This window comes from Onychostoma macrolepis, chromosome 16 (assembly GCF_012432095.1).
Source record: "Onychostoma macrolepis isolate SWU-2019 chromosome 16, ASM1243209v1, whole genome shotgun sequence".
Taxonomy (NCBI): domain Eukaryota; kingdom Metazoa; phylum Chordata; class Actinopteri; order Cypriniformes; family Cyprinidae; genus Onychostoma; species Onychostoma macrolepis.
Window position 1 is genome coordinate 23,990,187 of NC_081170.1, and position 11,560 is coordinate 24,001,746.

The 11,560-nt window shown below is 36.0% G+C and overlaps 1 protein-coding gene across 1 annotated transcript; it reads right to left on the bottom strand.

The window, feature by feature from the left end:
* Positions 1 to 2,841: 2,841 nt before the first annotated feature.
* Positions 2,842 to 5,639, bottom strand: id4 (inhibitor of DNA binding 4). Its single transcript, XM_058747196.1, has 3 exons — positions 4,998 to 5,639; positions 4,478 to 4,536; positions 2,842 to 3,472 (listed from the first exon to the last, which is right to left on the bottom strand). Exons 1-2 carry the CDS (start codon positions 5,328 to 5,330, stop codon positions 4,492 to 4,494), a joined length of 378 nt encoding a protein of 125 aa, XP_058603179.1. The 5' UTR covers positions 5,331 to 5,639; the 3' UTR covers positions 2,842 to 3,472; positions 4,478 to 4,491.
* Between the last annotated feature and the right edge of the window lie 5,921 nt (positions 5,640 to 11,560).

Sequence of the window (11,560 nt, forward strand, 5' to 3'; positions counted from 1 at the left end):
TATGCCCAAACACACACACTACACACTGACTAAAATTCAAAAAGTGAAAAAGCATAATAGGACCCCTTTAAACAGCTTTTTAAACAGTTCCAAGATTTGCTTCACACCTGGCTGCTTGACTGCCTTTCCTTCATAGTTTTCTATTAAAAATAAATAAATATTCATTTTAATCATTTTAATTTGTATATAAATACATTAATGTATTATATATAGGCCTAATAAAAATACAGTAAAAACAGTAATATTGTGAAACATGTTCAAAATAACTATTTTTTATTGTAATATATTTTAAATGCAACATTATAAATGTTGAAAACAGTTGTTCTGCTTAATATTTTTGTGGAAGCAATAATACATTTTTTTTCAAGATTCACTGATGGAGATACAGTTTAAAAGAACAGCATTTGTTTTTTTTTTGTAACATAAATGTATTTACTATTACTTTTTAGCAAATAGATAGATAGATAGATAGATAGATAGATAGATAGATAGATAGATAGATAGATAGATAGATAGATAGATAGATAGATAGATAGAAAAAACGACATCAACCCAATTAAGTAGTGTATCATTAAATAAAAAAAAATAATTTAAAAAAATAAAAAATAAAAATTATATCTTAAAGCTATTACTAAACAAACTGACCTGCTGTTTTTCCAGTGATCACTTTTATTATTGGATACAGTTTAAAATGGACAGATGCGCACGCGCATTTACCCATGTGCACAACACACAATGTCATACTGTCTCACACCTGTTCAAACAATCCCGACTTTACAACAGCAGCCCAAGCTGCTTGTTTTGATAATAACTCTGTTGGCCGAAAACATTTCCAGACCACTGATCCTTGTTTGACTGCTGCTCTGTTGAGTTTGACCAACGCTACACGGAGGCCTATTCTTATCAAACAGGATGTGATCATTTCCCACAGTCACCCTCTTCGCTGCTTAGAGCCAGACGAGGCGCCAGCAGAGAAAAACACCAAGGTGTACAATCAAACAAAGAGTGTAAAGCAGACTAACACACTTATACACTGTCCGGCTTGTTTATGGAAAATGATTATGGAAAGTAATATGACTGTGTGCGATGATGAAATTGATTTCTGTTTAAGTGTGGAGACAAAAACCTTGTGCGGGTTTCTCATAAAAAATATTCTTGGAATATTCATCTGTTTAATTGACTTAAATCCATATAGCTGGTTATATATGCTTATATAGACCAGATGATTGACAGCTGGGGGAGGTGTGGCTTATTCCACTGTGTATATTTGTTCTACACCTGGATGACATAAGCAGTATGTTGGCTTTGTATGTAGTAGCAACACACAGGTGCATTTTGTACCTGCTGGGAATGAGGGGCCCTCAGGAGCCTCTATTAGTGTGTACGGTGGCAGCGGGTCACATCTTTTTTCACAATATTCCCCTGTCCTTTTTGAATTTCTCATTTCGACGAGGCTGAAAATAGCTGAGAAGCACAAAACCTGAGAATCTGAGAACATGTGACGCTGTGACCTCAGAGCATGCTGGGAGACGCTGCAAATCTGCAGGCGGTATCTACAGTATCCCACGGACATCTACGGGCTCCGTTGTTTTTAACCTTGAGAGTGATGGAGAGAGAAGGGGGAGCTGCTAACTGTGCAAAAACGCTTGGGGTTTTCTTTTGTCGGAATTGATTTTACTATGCAAACAATGTCAGCAGAGATAAAATGTAGAATACCTGCAGAATCTGCATATTTGGTTCAACTGTCTTATTGTTTTGCTGCATAATCCACTCTTAAATAGATCAGTCCATTAGGGGGCACAATCAGAGAAGAGACTGCAGGCTTAAGCGTAAAACAGTCCATAGATTGGTAAACAATGAACAATGCAATAAGAAAAAAATTATAATAATTGGTATCACTCGGTTTGGAATATTCAGATGAAAAGATGAGATTGTATCGAAATAAACCTGGTTTTCTATTGTAGACTGACAAATAGCCAGATCATTTTATCTGTAACATAATATCAGACAGTACATAGTTATCTTTTGTATTTTTGTCACCGTGAGTGTCAGTGTTTTCTGACTGTAAAGGCCGCTGTACAGTTCTTTCAATGCAGTCTGATAATAATACAAGGCAAGAAAAATGTCTCAAATCTTTTTGTTTGCCAGGAACAAATGGCAAATGTGAAAATGTCAGATGCAGCGAGTGAAGTGGAAATAAATGACAGTTAGATATATCTTGTTGATTGAAGACAGTTTTTCATTCCCTCAAACACTGTATTTTATCCACTGTGGTTCTATAGAATTATAGAAAGTGAGACTTTAAGTGCCTATGAATCTCAGAGCACGGTTTCACGGTTAAAACATACTCAGTATACAAATATTAAAAAATATCTCAAATATACTGTTGAAAATGTTCAAGGTTGTACTTCTGTGGACAAAAAGGCAAACTTAAATTGGTACATCTGAATTAGAAATGAAAATGTTTTCAAAGATCACATGGAATACAGGACAATATATCACTGCTCGCATAAGCATGCTATAAAATTATTTTTCTCTTTAACGGAAAATCTAAAATTCCTCAAATGAAATTTAAAATATTGTGAAATTGTATACAGCTTGCATTCAAGACAGGGCAGATGTGTTTGGAGAGGTTTTGATTGATTTGAATTTTCTCATTCATTTCAAATAATTTATTCAGTGGATGAAAAGTATTATTCCATGCCTTTAGCAATTAACTAATTTAAATGAAAGAGTTTCTAAATATATTCACGCGTCAGGAATGCAGTTTATTGTATATATATTTTAGTAATCGTGCTCACAAAACTAATTTAACGTACAGAAAACCGAGCTCGAGCAAACTAGTTTATGATGAGACCTTTATTAGCAGAACATCATGTAATCATTCACTACATTTATGTGAAAACACAATATTTACAGAACAAAACATTTTTGATAAAAAATATTTTAGAATAATTACAATCAGCTGGTTGAACATATATTCTCTTACACATACATTTATAGAACATCCTTGTTATGTACAGTATTATTTAAGTCAACACTTATCGTAGTTCTTTACAATATTAAACAGCAGGGAAATCCCTGTTCAACACAAATCACCTAACAAAGTTGTCAGATGTTTACATTTCCATTTTGATTCATAAAGCTTTACAGTCTGCTGTTTTTAGTCAAATTAGATTTTTTTTAAATCTGAGGTGCCTTTAGTTATGTTCCAATTGGAATTCCAGTGGAAAGGGGGTGAAGGCTTTGGATTCTCTGCCCAAATTCAGCGCTTCCCCCACTGAGAGAGAACAGAATGGGCACAGGAGAAATCTGGCTGGCTTCACCGCATCTTTGACAGCTGACGTTAAAATGTTTACATATTATGATTTAGTAGCTATTAGTTTCAGTGCTGCTCCCCTGCGATTGGGCCTGGTGTGTGTTGGATTCCCTGGTGAAGCTGGGCTTGGCTTTGGATGGGTTCAGTGCACACCTGTGAGAGAGGAATGAATAGAAGGGGTGTGTGAACTGTGTGCTCCAGACTGACTGGCGCCACCGACAAAACAGAGGGCATGCTTGATCAACAACCCAAAACAAACCAGGTCAAACAACAAGCGCAGTGCTACGCAGGCCTGGACCGCTAACTTCACGCGTATACGCGCTCCCACAAAGCTGCGGGCCAACCGCCTCGGACGTTTCCCTCTGTAGCTACCGTCTAACCCCCCTCTTAGCAAGGCCGCCATAGAGTGGACAGTTATTGCGCAACCTACAGCTGGGTTCGAGTGGCTGCCAGCGTCCGGGAGCCAGAGTTACAGTCCAGCCAGAGCGGAAAGCGCAAGCAGACAGATTGTCACAAAAACCGGCATTCATACTAACAGGAATATTATGGTAATAACTTCTATCTATGCGGTTTTTACTGTCATGGCTCTATTAATAATAGCCATTGCAGCTGCATGTACTGCCAGCTCTATTAGAAGTCTGTTACCCAATTATCCTGACAGTTCAGCCCTGTTCTTGGGCTGTGAATTCTGGGTAATGAAAAGCATTTCTCTGGCTTTTTCCACTGCTGCATGTGTTCAAGCTTGTTTGAAATAGTCTTAATGCAGGCTGATTAACACACTTGGTGTATTTTAATGTAGTTGATTTTTGTATCAGGGTAATAATTGGTTTAGAAACAAAAATGTGGCAATAAAATGTATACTTAATAGAAATCAATTTTATTTAAAAATAGTAAACAAATCATTTGTATGAATTAACAGCCATTTCATGTTTTACGAATAAAAGAACATGTGACGCAGAATGTGATGAGAAATCATTTTAAAATGATTAAATTAATCATTAAAAGCAGTATTTGACTATCCATAAAAACAAGACACATGCCTACACACAGAAGTGCTGAAGAACCGATCTAGGATTGGATGAATTATTATCCGTAACCTTACATGAGACATGGGATGAGTCCTTTGAGAATATTTTATATTGAATTTCACGTACTCACCGGTGTGCAACATTTCAGCGACATAAAACTGAGTCTTCCTTATTGACACCCGTCGTCCTCTGAAAGCAAAGGAAACAGGTGCGTTCATTCTTACTGCGGCTAACGGTGAGGTGACATGAGGGCCACAATAACCATCAATAAGTCATTTAAAATAATAATGATCATGCAGGAGATAATATGGCTTTAATAAATATGCACACACACAAACATCTATATACACAAAGATTTAGATATATGCCTACATAGCTAAAAGATTATATCATATTACATATTCAGGCTATGTATAAGATTAGATCAATAAAATTGAACACTAAGAAAATTAAAATGTTTTTGCATTTTGGCAAAGAACAAGGAAACACAGGCCTCCAGCAGTCTGATCTACAGCATCATATTTGGTCTGGTGCAGTTCATAGAAACACGCACTATTGTCACTTCCGTGCGTAACGAGGCTACCGTGCACAGCCAGTATCACCACAGTTGTTTTTAGTGAACGTTCACGAAGGTTTCTGGTCCTGCTTACCTGCTCTGTGTTGATCTGTGTGAGAGGGGTCCGTGTGGAGGCGGGTGGGCTCGTCTGTTTCAGGAGAGCCGGGTGCGTCTCCAACGCCAGCTGCAGGTCCAGGATATAGTCAATGACATGCTGGAGGATCTCCACTTTACTGACTTTCTTATCCTGCGGAATAGTGGGCACCAGGCGCTTGAGTCGGCTGTAGCAGTCGTTCATGTCGTACTGCAGACAGAAAAGATCCTCCTCTTCCATTTTGCATCGGCTGCGCTCCGACAAATAACGCAAGGAGAGCTGACTGCTGCCAGAAGAAACCTTATGAGGGCGAACCGGTGCGCTGGCCTTCATTGTAATAAACAAAAGCACAAAGAGCTAAACGAGAAGGGGGGGAAAACAAACGTGCGCGGGACGCAACAAGAGGTTTCGTCTAAAAACGCAATTTGGAACACGCAAGAAAAGGAGCGCAGTTCTATCCTGACCACATCTCCTCTCTGAGTGGGAACGCACAGTGTAAAACAGCGGATGAGTTGAGGCTGGTCATATATAGAGGAAAAGGGGAGGCGCCACCCGCTCGAGCTTTGACAGTCCTGCGCGAGGAGAAACCGGTCAGTCACGAGCTCCCGTGATGATGGAGCAGCGCGCGACCTGTAACTGCGGAGGGGCTCGAGCGCAAATAAGAGGCTGCTGGGTGAAACGTCCGTGTGTGTGTGTGCGCGCGCGCGTTTAACCGCGTGTGGATATCTGCATATGTTTCCAATTGCCTACTTCAGAAATAATGAAAGAGGTACAAAGATTTTCATTCGTTAATTATGAACAAAATCATTCCATTGTTTGCCTACATTTTTTTGCAAGTCAGTAGCTATAATGCAAGTAGGCTAATTTATGCCTTGGAGATTAAAAAAAAAAGCATAGTAGAGACCGGGGCAAGTTGTCACACTGGGTATTTGACACAGATATCTCAGTAGGCTAGCCTAACTCGTTTGGACTCAAAAGCCGAATTAAATTGTTTTTTTTTTTTCTCCCCTTAAAAATTTTAATGTTTGCTAGCTTAAGCACAATAAAACTTTACTATTTAATTAAGGGACAACCAGATAAAAAGGCACATTTTAACTAAAAGTGGTAACACTTTACAAGAGGGTCCAATTAGTTAATATTAGGTAACCATTCATTAATATTAAAAAACAGTGAGAAATAGGTACATTTGTTCCAGTATTTATAAATTTTTGTTAATGTTAGTTAATAAAAATAACACTGTTCATTCTAAGTTCATGTTAGTTTCATTAAATAATATCAACAGATTCAACATTTGATTTTAATAATACGTTAGTAAATGTTGGAATTAACATACAAAGATGTCATGCTTTTCATTGTTAATTCATGTTAACTAATGTAGTTAATTTTAACAACTGGAAAGTTATTGTAAAGTCTTACCTTGAAAGTTTGAACTGTGTTCTCGGGACAAGGGATTTTCATCAGTCTGATGCAGCATTTATTGGGGGCAAATTGTCATGTGTTTCATAACGTGACATTAAAAAAAATGACCTTGTACACGTTTGCTGTTTAATATTTGTTTTGATGAATTTAATGATGTTTTCTCTTTAAGTTTAGCTGAAATCTGAGATTGTTTAATGGCAGATTCCATTGTGACAAGTTGACAACTTACCCTCTGTAGTGTAATAGTATGCATCTATTTAGAAACTGAAGAAGAAGAAAAACCTATACTGAGAAATATGAACTAAAAGAGCCCTGGTCCTGCGTGTATGAGAAAAGAAAAAAATTATCAGTGCACACCTGTGGATGTTTTGTCAACATGCCCTATATACAGTATTGGGTCAGTTACCTATTATAGGCCATTCAATAGCTTTTTAACAACATTTAACAACAACGGTAATAAAACAAAATAAGCAATAAACAGTTTATATATTAAACAACAACAACAACAAAACAATACAATATTCTTGTGACATTGTTCCTGTATTAAAACTATATTTCTAATTGAACATGAAGTTGCCATAAATATATATATATATGTTTTTTTGTTTTTTTTAAAGATCATCATGAACATGACTGGATATTTGGAATCTACATCAATGAGCTAAAAAAAAAAAGCTCTAATTATGGTAGAAAAAGCCTTTTTCTAAAGCATTATTTATACAAAAAAGAATCAGTCTATAGGCATTTGCAAACTTCTTATGAAGTGTTCAAAAACTTCATACAGCATTGAAAGAGCAGGATATTGTTTTCCAGGCAAATACTTTGAGTCCAGACACTCACTCATGATCACCTCAACACCCAATGCTCACAGAGTCACGAACAGCATCTTTCATTCAAGTATTCTCCAGAAGAGGTTTTTGATTATGAAACATGAATGAGTTACCGTTTAGTCTAACTCATTTCATTCATTCTGTGTGCCAGCCTTGCCACAGTACAGACAATGTTCCCATAATCCTCATTCATGGGTCTCGCACCACAGACAGACCGGCGCCAGTCCTGTAATGTCCCTTACTCACAGCGGTCCACCTTCAAATTGTCTCACATCCGTGGCAAGTTGCCAAGGTGATGGAAATGCCTCCCCTCTGGTGGCAACAAGTTAGAATCCACTTTGCCTTTCCTCTCACTTTGATGCATGGAATGGTGTAACGTTCTGCCTGGGTAGAATTTGTAGGTGTGTGATATGTATTAGGTAATCATGAGTCTTTGTCATGAAAAATTCTACTTGCTTTCTGCAGGTGGGTTGGCCAAACACCCTGCAGCTTAGCAGGTGCAAAGAGTTTGCAAATAGCGCTATCCGTCATGTTCTGAAAAGGGGTCCTCAAAATGTAGCACTGGCGTCCTCCTTTGAAAACAAAACCACTTACGATGCATAAAGCCCTGCAATTAGCACATCACAACAAAAATCCTCGCCGTTCTATTCTTGTTTAGTCAGAACTTGCATTGGTTGGTAATACTTTATTTAAAAGGGAATGTGCAAGGCCATTACAGGAATGTTTACCACATTTCACATCTAACTCAGGGCTCAGATTTTATTCAGCATGCTGTTTGATTATAAACCAAATGATAGACTAGGTATAAAAAGGTACATTTTATAATGCATACAATTAAATATACAAATATTAATATTATTATACAAAATGATTAAATTATTCTAAATATATAATATTATATTATATATATTATATATAATATTATATATTATACACACACACGCAAATATTTAGTGCTTGTTAATTATTTTTTTTACATGTCTGAAATAATTAAAGTCATGTGGTGCATATAAAGATATTTAAAAAAATTAAAAGTCTTTTAAAATCATTTGTCCTTTTTATGACAAAGCAAGGTTGGTTCTGGTTGTAAAATGTCACTTGGTGCAACTCCCTAAAACATAATGATATTATAAATTAATAGAATATTTGTAAATAATAATAATAATAATAAAAACTGACACATTATTTTATTCAACATACATTATTTTAATTTGTATTTAATGGTTACACCACTTGACATTTTTAATATCTTTATCACTTGACAGTCATAAATTAAATCCTTTCTTGAAAATAATATTAACATTTTCAAATCCATATGAATCCAACATGAAAGTGCATTCTAAGACATGGACACTCTTATATTTCACTGACCAAAATATGTTTTGATGCATATTGTTCATGTCTTTGAATACATGGTTCATATTCTCTTTAATATGATAATATTTTAGTTTGCTTATTAATCAGTCTATATTCGCTGCTTTGTGCATTAGTTATGACTCCCGATGGTGTCCTATAGTCCCTGGATGGGGGTTGTGTCCATTCAGGTGAAGAGAACACACACCTCACCATCTCTTTCAAAGACAGCTCTTCAAAAGAGACAAGTGTATGAATCTTTGATGGTAACCTTTCCCAGAATACCTCTCTGTGTCTCTCTCTCTCTCACTTTCGCCCCAGGCAGCAGAATAAACTGTAACGCCTGATGTCTGCAGGCACTGTTACAGAACTTATCAAATGTGACTTTTTATCCTTAACAAAATCTTGAAAATTAACCTCTTTGAGTGGATAAATGTAAATTTTATTGGAAGACAACCAACCTTTGGGAGAAAATGTAACTTTTAATTTAAAGGTGAAGTATGTAATTATTTCATGTCAAAATATAATAACATCTTAATATGCAAAGTCAACGACAAGAAATAGGCTGATTCCCCTGAAAAGTATTATCTGTTAGAAAACTATTTGTTTGAGTATCCTGACCAGCCCAACCCAGCAACACTGGATCAACCAATGGTGTGAGTTTGGGGGTGGGTCTATATGTTTGTCCAACCAATGGTAGATGGGAGTGAGATGTTATTTTCAGTGAATATTCATTTTGCTCTACTTCCACAGAAAGGCCAGTGAAACAATGCAAAGATCCCCTTATGAAAAGTAGTGAGCTTAATTGTGCTTAATTGTTCTATATATATATATATATATATATATATATATATATAATAGTTTTTTACTTATAGATTATATGTGACCCTGGACCACAAAACCAGTCATAAGTAGCATGGGTATATTTGTAGCAATAGCCAAAAATACATTGTATGGGTCAAAATTTTATGCCAGAAATCATTAGGATAGCCTATTTAGTAAAGATCGTGTTCCATGAAGATATTTTGTACATTTCCTACTGCAAATATATCAAAACTGAATTTTTGATTTTGCAATGCTAAGAACTTCATTTGGACAACTTTAAAGGCGATTTTCTCTATATTTTGATTTGTTTGCACCCTCAGATTCCAGATTTTCAAATAGCTGTATCTCTAATAATGTCCTACACTGTAAAAAAATTTCCATGATTTCACAGCATATAAATGTAATATTTCACAGTACATTACATTATTATCACTTTACAGGCTTTTACTGTGATTTTCACAGTATAATACAATATTTACTGTGAAAATAATGTAGGCGGAGCAGTTACAGGAAACTACTGTGAATTCCTTCCCGCCTCCGTGCGCTGTGTCATCTGACTGAGCTCTCATCTCCTCCATTTTCTCATCAGTGGTAAGTGTTGAAATGTCAAATTAAATGCCTTTTTTTATATGATAGTGCATATAATTTAAAAGTATTAACCAAGTAGAGTTAGTTGTAGGTTCTGTTGTCACGTTGTTAGCGGTTAGCTTACTCCTGTAGGTTTGAGCGCACCAATTTTTTAAACCATAAACAGACATTGATTGTAGTAATTGTACCGTATTAAGTTAGTAGTTAGTAACTGTGACACATTAGCTAATTTTTGGAGCCTCATTTCGAGAAAAAAAAAAAAAAAGTAATTATCTCAACTTTAGCTTTTCTTAGTGCTAACAGCGATCTCTTTCCCTTATTAACGTTAACTGGGCTTCTTCATAATTTTCTTCCCTGCTGTGTGTGTGATATGGAGCAGCCTTTGTCTGCTTCATCACCTGAAAAATGAAGTGCGCATGTCTAAGTAAAGTTATTTTTTTAGAAAAAAAGATGCCTCTTGCACACTGGAATTTATCCAAAGGTAATGTCTACATTAAAGGGTCCCAGAAATGAAAATTCTGTCAGTAATTACTCACCCTCATGTTGTTCTAAACCCCTAAGACCTTCGTTCATCTTCAGAACACAAATTAAGATATTTCTGATGAAATCCAAGAGCTTTCTGACCCTGCATAGACAGCAATGTAACTGAAATGTTCCCAGGCCCAGAAACATAGTAAGAACATTTTTAAAATATCAGTGGTTCAACTGTAATTTTACGAAGCTACGAGAATACTTTTTGTGTACACAATGATGTTCCATACAGATTACGTTTTGGCGCCGATCGCTAAATAAATACTTCCAGGTCGTACACAAACGATATATCTGTGTCATCTTCATTTCTCCCTCTTTCACCCTCGATCAAGACAGAGACCCATTCGCCGGTTGTTTCAGTGTTGAATACTATTTTGCTTGCTACCGAGGCAGATAACGTGGCTAATTAACTAGCTAACGTCAACTAGTTTCCTCCCTCACCTTACTTCACAGAGCGGGGAATATCAGACGTTTCTGCGATGGAGTACAATAATTAAATTTAGCTGGTATATAATTTATAATTTTAAGCCTCCTGCCATTGTTTACATCTGTTCAAAATCACGTAATTTAAAAAACAAACAAACTGCTGGCTCTCAGGTGTCTTTGCCACTGTTTGAGTATTATATGGAGAGAGACCATGTGTGTGTGTGTGTGTGTGTGTGTGTGTGTGTGACACACTCACGCGCTCTCCTTACATATTTTTTTTTCATTTAGAAGGATTTTTTTTTTTTTTTTTTTTACAGAAAATTATTTATGTTCTGATTATTGTTGAGCTGCAGGTTTAGGCTCACTTAAGTGACTGCACGTAATTTAATTAACAAGAATTCAATTATTTATTTTAATTATTTAGCCTGACATGTTTACTGTTTCAAAATGTTCTATATGTTTCTTAAAAATACAATATATTATGTTCAGTGGAAATTATTATTATTTTTTTTACCCAGCCATTTAAAAATAACATATTTTAGAGCTGTAATCACAATACCGTGATACCGTGAAACCGTGATATTTTTTTTA

What these genes read in the sequence shown, in the direction of transcription:
- id4 (XM_058747196.1), bottom strand. Translation starts at nt 5,330, where the DNA reads ATGAAGGCCAGCGCACCGGTTCGCCCTCATAAGGTTTCTTCTGGCAGC. An exon ending in CACAGATCAACACAGAGCAG is followed by an intron (nt 4,537 to 4,997) that starts GTAAGCAGGACC and finishes CTTTGCTTTCAG; the next exon opens with AGGACGACGGGTGTCAATAA.